Source organism: Mesitornis unicolor, unplaced genomic scaffold, assembly GCF_000695765.1.
Source record: "Mesitornis unicolor isolate BGI_N332 unplaced genomic scaffold, ASM69576v1 scaffold20971, whole genome shotgun sequence".
Taxonomy (NCBI): Eukaryota; Metazoa; Chordata; class Aves; order Mesitornithiformes; family Mesitornithidae; genus Mesitornis; species Mesitornis unicolor.
In genome coordinates this window covers 530-17,370 of record NW_010166061.1, presented here as the reverse complement: position 1 = coordinate 17,370, position 16,841 = coordinate 530, and the positions used below count along the sequence as shown (strand labels likewise).

General features: G+C 51.8%; 1 protein-coding gene across 1 annotated transcript; it reads left to right on the top strand.

Annotated features, from left to right (window-relative positions):
* The first annotated feature begins 1,086 nt into the window (after window positions 1-1,086).
* Window positions 1,087-13,544, top strand: SLC26A9 (solute carrier family 26 (anion exchanger), member 9). The gene is made up of 20 exons (XM_010194852.1): window positions 1,087-1,211; window positions 2,164-2,303; window positions 2,555-2,665; window positions 2,956-3,131; window positions 3,546-3,710; window positions 4,311-4,463; window positions 4,857-4,939; window positions 5,138-5,285; window positions 5,984-6,097; window positions 6,498-6,575; window positions 6,901-6,996; window positions 9,200-9,306; window positions 9,883-9,952; window positions 10,159-10,251; window positions 10,696-10,757; window positions 11,138-11,513; window positions 11,736-11,790; window positions 12,034-12,179; window positions 12,819-12,896; window positions 13,497-13,544. Exons 1-20 carry the CDS (start codon window positions 1,087-1,089, stop codon window positions 13,542-13,544), a joined length of 2,424 nt encoding a protein of 807 aa, XP_010193154.1.
* The last annotated feature ends 3,297 nt before the right edge of the window (window positions 13,545-16,841 follow it).

Sequence of the window (16,841 nt, the reverse complement as noted above, 5' to 3'; positions counted from 1 at the left end):
CTCCTCCAGCCCCTGTTCTGAGGTAACCGCTTATCAGTGGGGACCGGCATTCGTCCTACAGATGGGCATCTCATTCATCCCGGATCCACCGAATGCGGCGTCAAGCTGTGACTTCAGCCGTACTCACAGTGCCAAAAGAGCAGAGGGCAGGACCTGGCACATTCAAATCACTCCATAACCTCTAAGCAACCTGGATGTTGTTTCTTGACACATTCTCCTGCCTGAATCACCAGCTTTTTCCACCCCCTCTTCCAGTCCTGTGTTGGGCAATGACCCATTTAGATACACGCCATGCCACAAACAATTACCAAGATCCTTGCTTTATACCTGACCACTTCCTCCCTCCACCCCCAGCCTCTCCAGTTCGCAATGATTCTCCCCTCTCCCCAAACAGTGCAGGTCATATGAAATAAGGGCTCTCTGGAGTTCATCATCTTTCTTTGCTGAGACCCAGATACCGGGCAGGACTAGTCCATCGGGATGTTTTGGCATTTTCATCACTGAGATGAATTAGCAACAGTTATCTTTCCACGCATCGCTTCCTAGAATAAGCCAAGGACTTGTCCATGCTGCTGAATGCAACCGAGACGGCTCGGCAGCGCGGCAGGAACAGCTCGGATGGAAACTCCTTTAATCACTGTGCCAGTATCTACCACTGCAAACTGCCCGGCATTGCAAAGTCTCGCCAACCTCATCGCCAGATGGGGAAACTGAGGCACATGAAAGGTCAAGCGATTTGCCCCAGGCAAAAAGGCAGTCACTGGCAGCACTAAGATTAACACCCATGCTCATCTGCCAGGCAATCCAGGGCGCGCTCCAGTCCCCTTCAGCAGCGCTCATTAGCATCACCTCAAAATAGCTGCCAAAACCTCCCTGTGCCAGGGAGCAGCAGCCCCCGGTGCTGGGAGAAGCCACTCCCAGGACCTGCCTCTGCGCCACGGGGAAACTATTTAGGGTGGAGAAGTTCGGGGAGGGCTCCCAGACGCTGGAGGTGTCCGGTCTGTTATACTGCAGGTGGGGCCGGCTCCGCTCACATTCTTGGCTTTGCTTTTTCTTTTTTCTGGGAAAAATTTAAATGATCCAGAGATGAACCACGCCAGGCCTCGCTATGTCATCGAACGCCCTGCGTACTCGGTCAGCGTCTTCGATGAGGAGTTTGAGAAGAAAAGCAGAAGTTACCCCATTGGGGACAAACTGAAAAACCTTTTCAGGTAACAGAATGCTATAGCTGGGGCAAATGTAAACCACATTTGGAATTGGGATATTGGGTTATAGTTCCCATTTTATCCTGGGAAAGCTTCTCCATGATCTTGAGGGCTTTGATGGATGAAAGGTGCAGCAGAGATGCAAACTGTTCTGGAGCAAGTGGAACCGCTCACTGCTCTCCTGCCTCAGCTGTGGCGCTGAAAGGCAAATAAGCAGAACAGTTTGCACTTCGTGCGTTTGGGATTTGGGTTTCTGTTTTCCACGTTTTTTAATAATGAAAAAGGTAAAATTGGTGATGCAGGTATGAGCGTGTGGATTATTTCTTTAAGCTTTCCAGCTGAGATTTCCTTTTATTTCTGATCAAAAACAGTACTAGCTTTTCTTAAAAAAGAGATGTTTAATCCTGCTGGCTGCTGTCTTGGAAATCTATCTCCATTCCTTGGAAAAATTAAGGCAGTAATACAGGAAAGAGAGAACATGCATGTCAGCAGGCAGAGATGCGAGATGTTGCATGTGCCAACCCAGGAGCGATCCTCTTCTTTCAGACACGCTTGGGGTTTTTTGACCAGAGACCTGGAAAAGTTCACCCCGGGCTCTGTGCAGCTGCCCCGTGAACCTCCGAGCTGTGTCTCCTCTCTACAGCTCAGCTGTCCCCCAGATCTGCGGGGTATTGAGATACTGGGGAGCCAAGCCCTTCGCTCGGTGCAGGCTGTCCCTGCAGCTGTGGCAGCACTGGAAGCTGAGTCAGGAGCGTCCCCACCATCACCCTCCACAGCACAGCCAGCCACTTGACTGCCTTGCACCTGCAGGGACGGGTGCACCAAATACTGGGCTGAGGATTTGGTGTGGCAGAAAGGTTGAGACATTCCTAGGAAGATCCTTCCTGGCTTGCTCACTTCCCAGCTCTCTCGCTTCCTTCCTACTTTACTTATTTGTGGGTTTTTTTGTCTCCTCTAGATGTTCAACTTCCAGATTCAAACTCACCCTCTTCAGCCTGTTCCCGATACTTGTGTGGCTTCCCAAGTACAAAATCAAGGACTACATTTTGTCTGATGTTCTTGGAGGGCTCAGCGCGGGGACGATCCAAGTGCCACAAGGTGAGACACAGGGATTTTTTGGGTCACTGAGAGGGGACAGCACTTTGACAGATCAAGTAAAGGTCTGCAGATGACACATAAATCCAAACTGGGGGGGTTTGCTGCCTTTACTGCTGATGTGTATAAACCCAAGCTCTGTCTATGACCTGCTTGTCCCTATATTTCTCTGGCCCTCTTTGGCCTCTCCTGCCCAGAAAGCGCCTGCCCCAGGGCAGGGTGCTGATGTTGCCCATTTCCCTTGTGTTTTCCAGGGATGGCCTTCGCGCTGCTGGCCAATCTGCCTCCTGTCAATGGGCTCTACTCCTCCTTCTTCCCCTTGGTAACATACCTGTTCCTCGGTGGTATCCATCAGATGGTCCCAGGTAAGAGTCTGCAGAGAAACTGTCTGCACAAGGCAGTTAAACACTGGCTGAGAATACTCGCTGTGTCCCAGAACAGAGATATTTGGGCATGTTTGATCCATCGGGGTTTATGGGATCTCTGATTCTGGCTGCACAGCAAGATCTCACCCCAGTGAACCACTGCCACATCCCACCATGGGGCTGGCTGTGGTGATGGGTGACTCGGTCTGGACAGCCCGACCTGCCCCAATGCCTTCGAGGACAGGATGCTCTCTAGAGAAGACTCCTGACGTGACCGTGTTGTGCTGCAGGTACTTTTGCAGTCATCAGCATTATTGTTGGCAACGTCTGCAATGAGCTGGCTCCGGAGTCAGACTTCCAGTACTTCAACCACACCACCAACGAGACCAGCGTGAACACCACAGCCCTGGAAGCGGCCAGGCTGGAGATCTCGGCCACGCTAGCCTGTCTCACAGCCATCATACAGGTAAGGACTGGCTGCACCGCCTCTGCTGTGTCCTCCGACCAGAGCTGGCCCCGTGGCGTCGGCTGGGCTCCCTCCTTGGAGCAGAGATGGTGGCAGCGGATGCTCAAAGAGGCCCCACTTATAAGTGAATGATACCTCAGCATAGAGATGTGGGGGGAAACTCGCCCCAGCTGCAGTCTTGGTGTGAAATCCTCTGAACAGAGAGGGTGAGGCCAGCCCCTGGAGCAGGATGGCAGCGGGCGATGATGCCTCAGCGCCCAGCTCTGCTCTCCTCGTCCCTGCTCCAGTCTGCCCAGCCCAGCCTGTGCCGCGGCTGCGTGGGAGGGATGCACCCTCTCTCCCGACGCTCGGGCTCTGCACCTCGCCCTTTCGGGCTGGCACGCTCCTAATAACGCCTTGTCTGTCTTGCCCTAGCTGTGCCTGGGATTCGTGCAGTTTGGCTTTGTTGCTATCTACCTCTCCGAGTCCTTCATCAGGGGCTTCATGACAGCAGCAGGGCTGCAGATCCTCATCTCCGTGCTCAAGTACGTCTTCGGCTTGACAGTCCCGTCTTACACCGGGCCCTTAGCTATCGTCTATGTAAGTGGGTGCTCTGGACAGGGTCTTTCCCTGCTCCTCCTCCCCCAGTGACCACCACACCACCATCACTGACACCCGTGCGAGGGAAAGGGGGCTTGAAGGGAGGAAAGGCTGGAGGGGGCTGTATGGCTGGCTATCTGTCTGTCTGTCTGTCTGCACCACTCCCAGCCCGGCACACCTACGCTGCTGCCATTGCATTTACAGCATTATCTCAGCCCTTGTCTGGTAGTTTCTAGTTAGAAACAATGAAATGGGTCTGGGATTTGGGGAGAATATCAACCGGGTGCTTTACAGCAGGAGTCCTGCACAACTGTTAGCAACGGGAACTTTTCCCTGCGAGCAGGTTTACCCATTCCTGAGCTCTCCTGCATCTCCCATGGATGCATCCTCCACTGATGCAGCTAGAACTGCCTCTACCAAAGAGTTCAGACCCAGGGCTGGTGGATGATCCCCCAGCAGCAGGGTTTCTGGCACTTCTGTCACCCTACAGAGCCCTCCCCACGTCTCAGGGGAGTTGCAGTCGATGATGGTAACAAGTGCCCTCCACAGTGCAGGGTCTGTGGTTCCCCATGGCACCTTCTCCTCTTCTCTCCCCTCTAGACCTTCATAGATATTTGTAAAGGCCTGCCCAAGACCAATGTGGCCTCCCTGGTCTACGCCTTGGTCAGTGCTGTGCTCCTGTTCGTTGTCAAGGAGCTCAACCTGAAGTACATGAAAAAGATCCGGATGCCCATCCCCATGGAGATCATCATCGTAAGTGAGCACAAGCTGTCCCTCGGCCCTCCAGCAGACAGCTTCTCCCCTCACCTTACAGCCCTGGGACACCCTCTCCTGCCCACAGAGATCCCATGGTGTAGAGCATCTACTCAGTGAATATGACGTGACCCCCACAAGGCCTGGGGTCAGAAATTGGGCCATCCTCATGGAGGACAGCTCTGACACCCAGCCTGTGCCTGTTAGACTCTACCTGCATCCCAGTGATGCTGAGGATGGGGACCATAACCCATTCTGGGGAGCTTTTCTCCTTTCCTAGCCCAAATTCAGTGCTCATTTTCTACTGCCAGCCCCAGGAGCACAGCGCTCTTTTGCTTCTGAGCCAGCTCATGCTCTCTCTGCTTACTGCTCTGTCACTCTCTGTTCTTTCAGGTAATAGTTGCAACTGCAATCTCTGGCAGCTGTAACATGCCCGAGAAGTACGGGATGCCGATAGTGGGGAAGATCAGCATGGGGTAAGTGCATGTGCAGGTCTGACTCAGCTTCCAGGTAATCTTCCTTCCTCCTCCTCCTCCTGCTGCCTGGAAAACACCTCACTCTTCCCTGCTGTCTGGCAGTCCAGGACTGTCAGGGTTATGTCATTCCTGAGCTCCTCACGCACCTCCGCCGGACACCGGTGTCACAACCGCTTCTTGCCTCCGCTCTGCGTGCAGGTTCCCAGCGCCAACCCTGCCCCTGGTGAACAAGTGGAAGGACATGATCGGCACAGCCTTCTCGCTCGCCATCGTGAGCTACGTGATCAACCTGGCCATGGGGAGGACGCTGGCAGCCAAGCATGGCTACGACGTGGACCCCAACCAGGTAACGCTTGGTCTGGAAGAACGCGTCAAGGACCGTTCCCCTTGCTCTCAGGCGTGAAGGGAAAACCTCGCTGCACGAATGGGGAGCTTTCAAGCGTGCTCTGCTCCACACAGACCTGCTGCTCCCATGCATGCAGGCTCCTGTGGCAGCTTGCCATGGGGGGTTGGAGGGACACGGCAGATCCTGGATGGGACAGAGCTGCAAAGGGGAAGGAAGCCTTGGGCTGAGCTCTCTGCTTCGCTTTCCCTCCAGACCCGAGGCTTCAGCCCTGGGTGCTGGCCCGGATGCATTTTGGCAGGTTGTTGGAGCACAGCGAGGCACATGTGTTTCTCACTGGGCAGAGAAACACCTGGATTCCTGGTGTGTCACCTAGATACTGTGAGAGGCAGGACATTAAATAATCCGCTTTTGTCATCGCTGGCGCAGTGGCAGCTTTCAACAACAGCCACACATACCACACGGAGCCCTGCCCTTCGTGTGTCAACAGATGACAACGTGTTTATGTGGAATTGTGCTTCCAGGTTTCCCTGCTACACCAGAGCCCGTCCCAGCTCTTCCTGGAAGGAAAGGGTCTGGGACACACTGCAGATCACACACCCAGATCCCTCCCCTGGCCACACAAACCCCAGACACAGGCCCCTGCCCTCCTGCCAGGCTCACACGGTCCTTTCTGATGACCACATTTCCCCATCTCACAGGAAATGCTGGCCCTGGGCTGCAGCAACTTCTTTGGATCCTTCTTCAAAATCCACGTGATCTGCTGTGCTCTCTCCGTCACTCTCGCCGTCGACGGGGCCGGAGGGAAATCACAAGTGAGTTCTCCTCCTCCTCCTCCTCTCTTCCCTATGGGACCCTGCTTGACCACAGACCCCTGCAGCTGCTGCGCGCTGCCATCGCTGCTGCAGGTCTGCAGAAGCTCCATACCCCATTTTGTTCCCTGGATGGTTCCCTGGATCCGGCATTGACGTAGGGCTGTGAATGTGCATTCTGTAAATCCCAATCTCCCCCGACTGAGCAGAGCTACCACATGAGGGAAGTTTGGGGTTATCTGTGAGACCTGCAAGATCCCAGCCTGTTTCTCAGAGGCAATCGTCCTCACATAAAACACTGCAGCGACCAGCTGTGCCATTGGCTTAAGCAGTAGGAGAGGAAAGACTCAGAGGGGGTTTAGGAAGACCCTGATGTGTGCTGAAGTTATTTTTTTTCTTGCAGGTGGCAAGTTTCTTTGTGGCCCTGGTGGTCATGGTGACCATGCTGGCTCTGGGGATCTACCTCGAACCTCTTCCAAAGGTAACACAAACATCTGCGCAAACAGCGCGGCCGTTGCGTCACACACTCTACACACCCAAACCACGGCACGGCCTTGCTCCAAAAACCCCTGATGCAAACCATTGCACAGCACGGCTTGTTCCTGGGCTGGGATCCTGTCTGCACTGAGTCTCTGGAAGCAGGAATAGCCTAAATTATCATGCTCAGATCCACGTGAGATCTTTGTGAGCATCATCCATCCCATTCTCCTGTGGTACCTGGCCCAAGGGAGGCAGACACTGCAGAACGCGGCACATCCACGCTGTGCATCCCCGCCCCGGCTGATGGGAACCCCTCTCCTCCGCAGTCCGTCCTGGGAGCCCTCATCGCAGTGAACCTGAAAAACTCCCTGAAGCAGCTGGCTGACCCTTTCTACCTGTGGAGGAAGAGCAAGCTGGACTGCGTGAGTGCCTGGGATGGGTGGGAGGCGTCCGCCTTGCACCACAGCTCAGCCCACAGAGCAGGGCAAGCAGGCTCAGCCCCCAGCAGGATTTTGGGGGGCAGGAGGGCGGTGTGAACCCCCTGCAGAAGGGGGGTTTCGCTCTCTCAGTGAGATCCTGCTTCCAACCCGTGGCCAGCGAGGTCCTGAGCAGCAGCAGGGCCCAGCTGAGCGCTCTCCTGCTCAGTGCACATATCGGAGAGGCCTGAACTATTACCTGCTCTGTTTAAATGCCAATCACCTCGGGAGCCTGTTTGCCCAGAACTAGCCAAACCGGCCCTGCTCAATATCTAGGAGTCATGACTTAAAAACTCGCACAATAGCCCTCCAGGGTGAGGAGAGCCCTTCACAGCGATAAGGACTCCAGGCACTGGTTGATGTATAAACCCAGGCAGGGGGTGCGGGGGAGTGAGAGCGGAATTTGGAAATGTCTGACATAGAAAGACAGTGTTTGAACAGGACTCCCACGGCTGAGTGGTGTGTGTGGACACTGAGCCAATATCCTGTCAGGTCCCGACAAACCGCCTTATCGGAGAAATCAGGAGTCCAAAGGGGCTGACCTGAGTCATCAAGAGCTTTCCCAAAACACTGCTCAAACAGGTGCTGGTGAAGAGATGGGTTGGCAGTCCAGGCAGAGGCTTTGTGATATGAAGACACACTCCAGCATGAGCTGCAGAAAACCTGGTCCACGCTTAGGGCTGAGCCTGGCCAGACCAGGGATGTGCGAGGCCTGAGCTGATATGGTTATGCAGGAAAGAACGGTCAGAGGGGAAGTCACTGATGGGAAGATGCGATTCTGTCAGGAATCGTTTATGGCAATTTAAGCACATCTCTGAATGGGCTCGGCTGGTGCCTGGTGGGTAGGATGGAGGGTCTCGGTCGGCTCTGGAAGCTCATGTGAGGGCAGGTGAAGTTGCTGCCCACTATCAGAGCTCACAGGAGGGAGCACAGACCCCTGCCCAAGGCCCAGAACACCTGAGCAGACAGTGGACTGGGCAGAGATGCTTGGAGCTGCCTGGGGAACGTGGTGCCAGTGGGTCTCTGGCAGATGTGGTCCCCATAGTGGAGGTGAAGGGCTGTCAGAGACCCCTCTGCTTTGCCCCGTGTGAATCACCCGTGCTCCACGGCACAGCCAGACCCAGCGCTGTGCTGTTACCACCGAGCCGCTGGCACAAAGCTCTCGCTGCCAGCAGCCAGGGACATCCTGCGAGTGCAGGGACATGGGGACCGGGCAGATGCCAATGGAGTGAACTGCGTTCCCCTGACCTTAATCTCCCTGGAATCTGAACTAGATTCAGTGTCCTGTCCCAAAACGGGGAGCACCATTTCTGGGTGATGTCAGACCATCGGCATTCATTACCGGTTGTGCTTCAGTGCTGACTGCAGGGATCACGCCACAGATGCAGCCCAGTGTGAGGTTTGGACGGAGGGAAGCCTTTACTTGCCGTTTACATGCACAATGCATATAAATTAAGATGCTGAAGTCATCAAAGTTACCCTAATTTGTCCAAGGTCAAATTTTATCAGTCTTGAGGATAGGATTATAATAACCCGATAATGATTCTCAGAGGGCATGTTTATATGCTTAGGTAAGACTAATTTCATATGGAGGGAGATGCTGGAGTGCCAATATATAAAAATGACAAATGACAGAGCCCTGAGCTGAGAGGTGGAGCAGGTTTTGGTATGCCCTGTCATACTTTGTCATCAAATCTGCTCTGTGCTCAGGTCATGTATAGTTTTCAGATAGATGCTCCTTCCCTCTGCAATGCTCTGACAGGCAGCAGGAGCGTTTTTGGGGCTGGGAGCAGGCACTGAGCAGCAGATGGTCCAGTCTGCAGAAGCCTTTTCGTGCCTAGGGAGGCCAATCTTCTCTGAACTGAATGAGCGGTGTGGGTGTTCGTGCAGCTGTGAAGAAACGCACTGGCTGCTTTTACAGCTGAAAAACTGGGGTTTCTGGCAAGCTTCCCAGCAATGATGTTTCACACGAAAGCATGCGATAAACTGTATAATTAGAATAGCTGCAGAATTCAGGCCTTGGTCTTTTGATCCTCAGCTGTGTAGCTCTTAGGGTCCAGAATACCAGCACCGAGGCGTTGTCCATCCATCGCCGTGCTGCAGCCCGTGGTAGGGTGAAATGACCTGCCGTGCTCTTCTCTCCCTGCAGTTGGTCTGGCTGGTGAGCTTCCTCTCCGCTTTCTTCCTGAGCCTTCCCTACGGAGTCGCTGTGGGCGTGGGATTTTCTGTGCTGGTTGTGGTTTTCCATACCCAGTTGTAAGTACCGGGGTCGCCTCAAAACCCAAAAAGAGCAGGACCGTCTCACAGTCGCGGGATAAACGACAGGTTATTCTGATAGCCGACCTCTGGCCCATGTCTCGAAGGAACGCGTGGCAGGAGCCTGGGGGAGTGCAGGTGTCCTCCCCAGCCCCTGGAATGTGCAAACAGGAATGGCAGGCGCTAATTTACTGCCTGCATTCCCCCTCCTGCACACAGGCACCGATGTGCACATCGCAAGGCAGGGGGAAGTCTGAAGGTATTCACTTCAGCACGAAAAGCTACCTGCATAGTTCCCAGCAGAAACCCCTGCTCATCAAAAGAAAGAGCCCCGTACATGTGCTGAGACTGGCGTGAAGTTTCCACATCGCTTGTAATCCATCAGAGACCTTTACTAATATTTCCCGGTCTGGGATCTCAAACTGCTGACTCTTTTCTTGCCCTGTAGACTCCGCAGGGATGAAACTTAAGTATTTTCACAAAGCAAAGGTTCAAATCCCAGTATGGAAAGTGAAGCGAAGCAGTTTCCTTCCCCTCCAACATCTACTCTAATTCTGGTCCCCTCTTTTCTCCTAGCCGTAACGGCTCTGCCCTGGGCCAAGTGGCTTCCACTGACATCTACAAGAACCCCAAAGCCTACAGCAAGGTAAGCAGAAGCTAAAGCATCCCCAGAGAAAATGCTGCTGTTTGCCACTGGTACCCGACGGGATCAGGATGCTGCTGTTTGCTGCTTGTTTGAAGGGGGCAGGAGAGCTGCTCTTCATCCTGACCTTCCCCATAATCCACTGCCCAAATTCCCAGCCACTCTGCAGTCCCTGTCACATCTGGTTTGAGCTCTCGTCTCTGTTACAGGTGCATGAACTTAATGGGATTAAAATTGTGACCTACTGCTCGCCACTGTATTTTGCCAACTCAGAGATATTCCGCGAGAAGGTCATAGCCAAGGTGAGCAATGCCCTGGGAAATTTGTCTGCAGCCACTCCCAAACGGCCCTCGCTCTCTCCTGCATTGCTACTGGGAGGTAATTAAGCCGAGGATGATCATGAAAGATGGTCACATCCATCCTCTGCTCTTCCAGCCTTTTCTCCCTGATCTTCGGGACTGTTTGCAGATCTCATTTTAGAGGTTATGCCTGAATCCTGGCAGGTCTCCTCCTCCATTCTCTGCTAAAGCAGAGTCATCCTGCTGCTGCATGTCTCTCCTCACATGTGCAGGTACCCGCGGTTACTGAGGATGCTGCTGTTCGGTTGCCATCAGGATCTCCTCACTCCAACTGCTGCTGTCCTCCCATGTGCTGAGCCACGGGCTGGGGAATAAGAGAAGGAACCCACAGCCCCTGACCATGGGGCTCAGCAGCCCTTTTCAAAGAAAACTCTCTCTTTTCCACAGACTGGGGTGGATCCCGGGAAAGTGTACTTGGCCAGGAAGAAATACGTGAAAGGCAGAACAAGGTAACTCAGTTTGGAGTCCTGTGTTGATGAATAAGACCCCAAGTTCCCGTGGTGAACAATCTGCTAGAAACTGGGCTTGTCCTCTTTCTGTAAGGATTCATCTGTGTCAGCATTTCTGTACACAAGTGCCCTTTTGAAGCACATCTCCCAGTCATCTCAGCTTCCTCTGGTTTGCATTGCTGAGCAGTCTTGAAACATGTGAACAGGAATCATTTCAAATTAACCCAAAGTGCTCCAACCCCAAGTGACATTCAGTCTAGCACCAGGCTGGAGTCAGTCCAGATTAAAACCCTTCAGGTGCACTCACAGGTCAGGACCTCCCTAGCGGTGATCGCTGTGCTGTGCCCAGAAAGGTCCCGCGTGTGTTTGGGTGGCAGAAGGATGACAGCATTTCCTGCAGCACATCCTGCCCTGACTCTGCATTTCTGCTTTTCTCAGACCTTGTCTTTGCAAGAGCTCCAGAAAGACTTCGAGAGCACCTCTCCAACAGACACCAACAACAACCAGACGACCGCCAACGGTGCCAGCGTCTCCTACGTCACGTTCCGCCCGCCCGCCGGCACTGCTGGGCAGCCGCAGGCCCACAGCGAGCTGGGCAGCAGCGCCACGCTGCAGGGAAGCACGCTGAGTGTTGTGCCCGCAGCAGACACTGACCCCGTGATGACAGCACCGCCCTACCTCAGCTTCCACACCATCATCCTGGACATGAGCGGAGTGTGTTTTGTGGACCTCATGGGCACAAAAGCCCTGGGCAAGGTCAGTTCTGTGCTACAAACACAACTGAGCAACTAAACACCCTTCCACTCTCTTGGGCAGCTCAGATAAAGACGTTTACCCTCCTCATAGGAGGTTTGTGTGGCTCTCTCCTTCAGCATCCCCAAGATACGAGTAAAGCCCTGGATAAAAGGGTTTATGTCTACACACAGATCTGGAGCAGCAGTGTTATTAATCCTTTCTCTCCCTTCTCATCCCTTCTAGTTGTGCTCCAGTTACCAGAAGATTGGGATTAAAGTGTTCTTGGCAAACGTGCATGGTAAGAATCCACGAAGAACACGTTGTGAAATAGATCCTTTAAACTGGGAAGTGGTACGCCTGGAACATCTCCACGTTTAGTGTGCAGAAACAGAGATCCCTACACTCATTTCTGCAGCAAACCTCCTTCTCCCCTGTGCATCCCAGCCTTGCTTTAGCTCAGAAGATCACTGTCAGCTCTGTGCACTTTCAGAGGCTTCCTTCTTTGGTTTCCTTCCCATTCATGTGCTTTTCCTCTCCTCAGCCCAGGTGTACAACGACATCAGCACCGGTGGGGTCTTCGAGGAAGGGGGCCTGGACCGAGGACACATCTTCTTGACGATCCACGACGCTGTTCTGTTCGCACTGGCAAACAGCAAAGAAGTTGTCCACCCGCCCATCTTAGAAGAGGTAAATTTGCTCCCCGGTCTTTCCCCAGCTCACAGCACTTTGCTGTTAGGTTTACACGTTGCGTCAGCACAAAGGAAGGACAACAACTCAATACTGCACCTAATAAAGTTTCTCGTTTATCTCAAGTGGTAAAGGTCTGAATCCAACACAAGACTTCATCTCCTAATTCCCATGTACGGGCCAAGTACCTACTGACTGGATTGATTTCAATGGGAATTCGGAAGTGGAAATGTCTTCTGCAAACCCCCAGCTGGGAGAAGGACGTGGTCCCAGCCCAGAGAATCCAAAAGAGCTGTTTCAGCACTGTGTCCCCAGCTTGGTGTTGGCTGGAAAAGGCAGAATTTGGCCCTCAGAAATGAAGGCAAAGCACATGCCCCAGTCCTTGAATAGCTCCAGCATCCAGCGTTAGCCAGTTATCTCATGAGAATAAGTTATGGTATCTCGTATCTCGGCACAGAGATCTGTAAATGTCAGCTCAGCCAAGGAGATAAACAACTGGATTAGATTCCTTCTGTGCCCCTTTTTCCTGGGCATTTCCCCTCAAACGCACATGCAGTTTTAAGCCTGGGTCAGTCTTTTTTTTCACTCCTTTCAACCCTGCACTCTGCTAATTTGCAAATTTGATTCCTTCCTGCACAGAGTCCGAATCAGACAGAGCTTTCCATCTACGACGAGTCTGTGGATGAAAGCACCGCAGAGTTCAAGAACTTGGAGCAGGTCAGTCCTGGTGCCAGGGGTCTCTTCTTCAGCTGGGAACATGAGGTGGGAATCAGAAGTTGTGGCTGGGACTGATGAGATGGGAAGTCCCCAGCACCACTGCCAGGCAAACCGCTCACAACAGCAACGCTCTGAAAAGTCAGCTGCAAAAATAAGTTAAACCCCTTGTCATGAGGAGCTCTGGCAGGGAGCTGGATGAAGGTCAGCCCTCAGGGGCATCCTTAAATCCATTTTGGGCCCCACAGCTCAGGTTCACAGCCAGAACTGTGGTCTCCACACACTGGGGTGAACCAGGAGACCCAGGTTGTGCTCCAGCCCCACAGAAGGATCAGTGGCCAAGTGCTCAGCGCAGGCTTTGTTGATGCTGAAGTGCTCTGCACCCACTGAACCCTGGTCCCTGGAAGGCAACACCTTCCAGTGCTGACCTTCCCCGTGCAGAGCTGGAGGCAGAGCAACCTCCCCACCACCAGCTCTCCCTTCTGGAGGAGGGCCGGGAAGGGCTGGGGTTTCTGGTGGTGTTTGTGTGACTGAATGCCTGAGCTGCATGGCTGGGTTTGTGCCACGGCATCAGCCCTAACCCGGTGTTTGTGTGCCCTTCAGGAGATGTTTGGGAGCATGTTCCGCTCAGAGACACAGACAGCTTTGTGAGTGCACAGGGAGCACCAGCGGTGGACGGACCCTCCTGAACAGCCTCCTCTCTCCCATCCCTGCGTGAAGAGCTGCACTTCCACCTGGGGATACAACAAGTCTGCAAAGCAAGAGGCCATCGCACCTCCTGAACTGACAAATCCCTCCCTCCCTGCTGCTCTGCTTCTGGTGTTCAGAGCAGTGGACTCGAGCAGGCAACAGAAACCTGTGGCAGCAGGAACTCAGGAAATGCCATCTCATTAATTACAGAAGAGAAGCGAGTTCATTTGAAGGCAGGTGCCTTAACTCACGGGACCATTACTCGTTAATGCCAAGTGCTCTCCTGTTCCTCACACAACCGCACTCTTCCGCCCGCATAGGCATTACGTGATTTGGGCATCCTCCTCCTTTCTTTTCCCTCCTCCCTCTATTCCTGACGAAGTGAAACACAAGCAAATATTAAGAGCCTTTCACGGCCTTGATTCACGAGCAAAAGCCACTCTCGCAAGGTGCGGCGAGGCAGCTTTGTAAGGTAACGTCGTTCTAAAACGTGCACTGACCTTTGGGAAATGCAAACCCCTCAATGTCCCTGTGTCTGTGTAGCCCCACCTCTGCCTCTCCTCGCCCTCCTTCTGCAGCCCCCTCCACTGCTTTCTCTGTGTCCCAGAAACCACTGCCCCAAACCAGTGCTGTATTTCTGATGGCCAAAGACCCTGGTATTCTCTCAGGAGGGCTACTGTCCAGATCACGGTTATTTTTCTTACTAATAGGACTAGTTTGTAACCAGAAATAGGAATTCCTTGTGACTGTGGGTTATCTGCACGTATTGTCCTGCCCGCCCACGTGTTCAAAAGACCCAGGGTCCTGTTCAAATCCCTCCTGAAGGTTTTTTGGGATATTTTCTGCTGACGGAACAGCGCTTCAGATGAGGCTCTTAGACTGTGAATGGTGTGAACGCGTCCATCCCAAGGGCGTTCTGGCTCTTCCCATCCTCTGGTTGACTGGAACAAACAAAAGATTGAGTCCAGAACATGGGTGAGTGCTCTGGTAAAAGACATCTTTCACAAGTTGTTTTAGCAAATTCAGGGACACGGGAGGAAGCCCCTTCTGCACACTTTTCATGATGCCATTGATGCAGAGCAGTAACACTGACATTTGAGTGTATTTCATGTCTGCAACTGGGGAACAGCCCAAGTGACATCCTGCTGTGAAGGGCTTCTGGTGACAAGCTCTCGAACGGTCACTTGTGCAGCAAGAGAAAACTCTAGTACAGTATGTGACAGTGCCATAACAGTTCTCTACCGTATGTCTGATGATTTTCACTAAAATTCACCGCCGACTGATGCTACCAGGACCATCTACCTCTCAGGCAAACAAGGCTGCCTCACCGACTCAGAGACAGACAGCCGAGATCTTAATCATTTCTAAAAAGCTGACATTCTTTTACGTTTGAGTGATGCTAATAACAACTGCTATTTTCGTTTCCCTCTCTGACGATTTCCCTTCTCACCCAGTGCTGTTGTTTTGACAGTAATGACAAGATGACGATATAAAGCCTGAAAAATCCAAGCATAAGCCAAGGGTTAAAGGGACCCTTTTTCAGTGCATTCCAACCTCAAATATGGCTTTTATGAACGTAGGGTTGGAAAGAATTTAAGATAAAGACACGCACTGGTGTGTCTTCAGCTGCAATGAAAACAGTTTCCTTTGTCTGAATTTCAAGGCTTCCTCCAAGGTATTTCCAGCACTTGGATTTGTCCCTAGCAGGAAGAAGTGAACGGTAATGGCAGTAAAACTGGACAGTCTGTTATCTTTCCATCAATGCAAAAAATAAAGAGTGGCCTTAACAATGAAAGTAAATTATATTTTTAAAGGTTATTTCTATTTTATTACTCTTAGATACTATAAAATATTAACAAGCTGAAATGTACAGTTTTGAAGTACCTACACATTACCGAGCTGATTCGCTAGCAGATTGCTACAAGGTTTTCTGAGGAAAGTGGCGCTCTCCTACAGCTCCCAGATGACTCATTTTTAGGAAAATAGCGCTCCACAAACCATCATAGCTAAGCAGCCATTAAAGGAAACAGCATCGGGACCCTGCCGGTTCGGTTTCATGTAACACCTCATTACCTAACCCACCATTTCTCTACCTCAGCTTCTGATTATGTGGTGCAGGAGACAGAAATAAAACCAAAGGAGCTTATTTTCATTTTGGAAAAAGCCACTAACAGTTATCGCTTATTTTAATCTTAGACAGCAGTGATTTTTTCCAGAACCATGTTTAGCTTGTTCTGTAAGGTAAAATCAAGAGATTAATTCTCTTAAATTCTCTTTGAGGGTGATTACTCGTGGCCTTTTGTTACTGCCTGAGTGTTCCTTTTACTTGCTCGTTTGAAAAAAGCAACAAGGAAATCGGTGCATTGGAACAAGAAACTATCCTAGAGTAGCTAATCAATATTTCTGTATCTCTGAGGTGGCATCGCATTAAATGAGGAAAATTCCAATTTCCAGCTCTTCATTCAAGGTTAATTACAGAGGCTGATCTCACGGTCTCAGGGCCTGGCAAGCCACACGCAGGAATCCTCAGAGCAACAGACCACGTATAAAACAGAGACTGGATTTCATATTGAACTGCCTGTGAGCATAATGGATGGGATGTCAAGAGAGATGGCTTGGAAGTAGCCACATGGACCAAATGTTCTGCAGTTCTGATGATCTGGGAAGAAGGACACCTCGTTTCTGTAGCCATGGTCCAATTCTGACAATAAACGTAACATCAGCGGGCAAAAGGCATTGCTGGAGGCTCAAAGTGGTCAGTTCAAAGTCTTAATTTCCACATGCCCAGGCGACAGAGTCAGAGATGTGCAAATTCATGCTGAGGGAGTAAAAATTCCATTTCCCTTTATTGCTCCTAAAGTAACAGTGATGTTGATGTGTAATGGCTCTGAAGCCTTACTTGATAAATGCATGATATATAACCAGCTCAGAAATGTTTGTAATTTATTTAATTTAATATTGGTTTCGTTCTCTTTTGATAATAAAGGATGTGTGAACAATCATCTGCTGCTTCTGCTAATTTGAGGGCAGGCCTTCCATGGCAGATCCCATCCGGTATTAAGCATTTCAGGACAGTTCACTCCATGGGTAGATAAGTTGAATCTTCCAATTCAGTGCAAGACAGCGACAAAGAAGGGAACAATGGTTTTTCCATCGTGCTCCCTGGTGAAACCAGGCAAGAAGTAACACATTTTGAAAACCAGGCGGACTTAATCCATCAAGAGCACAGCACCATGCTCAACTCGGGCCCATCCCTCG

Excerpts from the sequence above, each read along its gene's own strand:
- SLC26A9 (XM_010194852.1), top strand. The coding sequence starts at position 1,087 with ATGAACCACGCCAGGCCTCGCTATGTCATCGAACGCCCTGCGTACTCG. Across the intron at positions 6,576-6,900 it reads ACCTCGAACCTCTTCCAAAG|TCCGTCCTGGGAGCCCTCAT; the intron begins GTAACACAAACA and ends TCTCCTCCGCAG. Across the intron at positions 12,180-12,818 it reads ACCCGCCCATCTTAGAAGAG|AGTCCGAATCAGACAGAGCT; the intron begins GTAAATTTGCTC and ends CTTCCTGCACAG.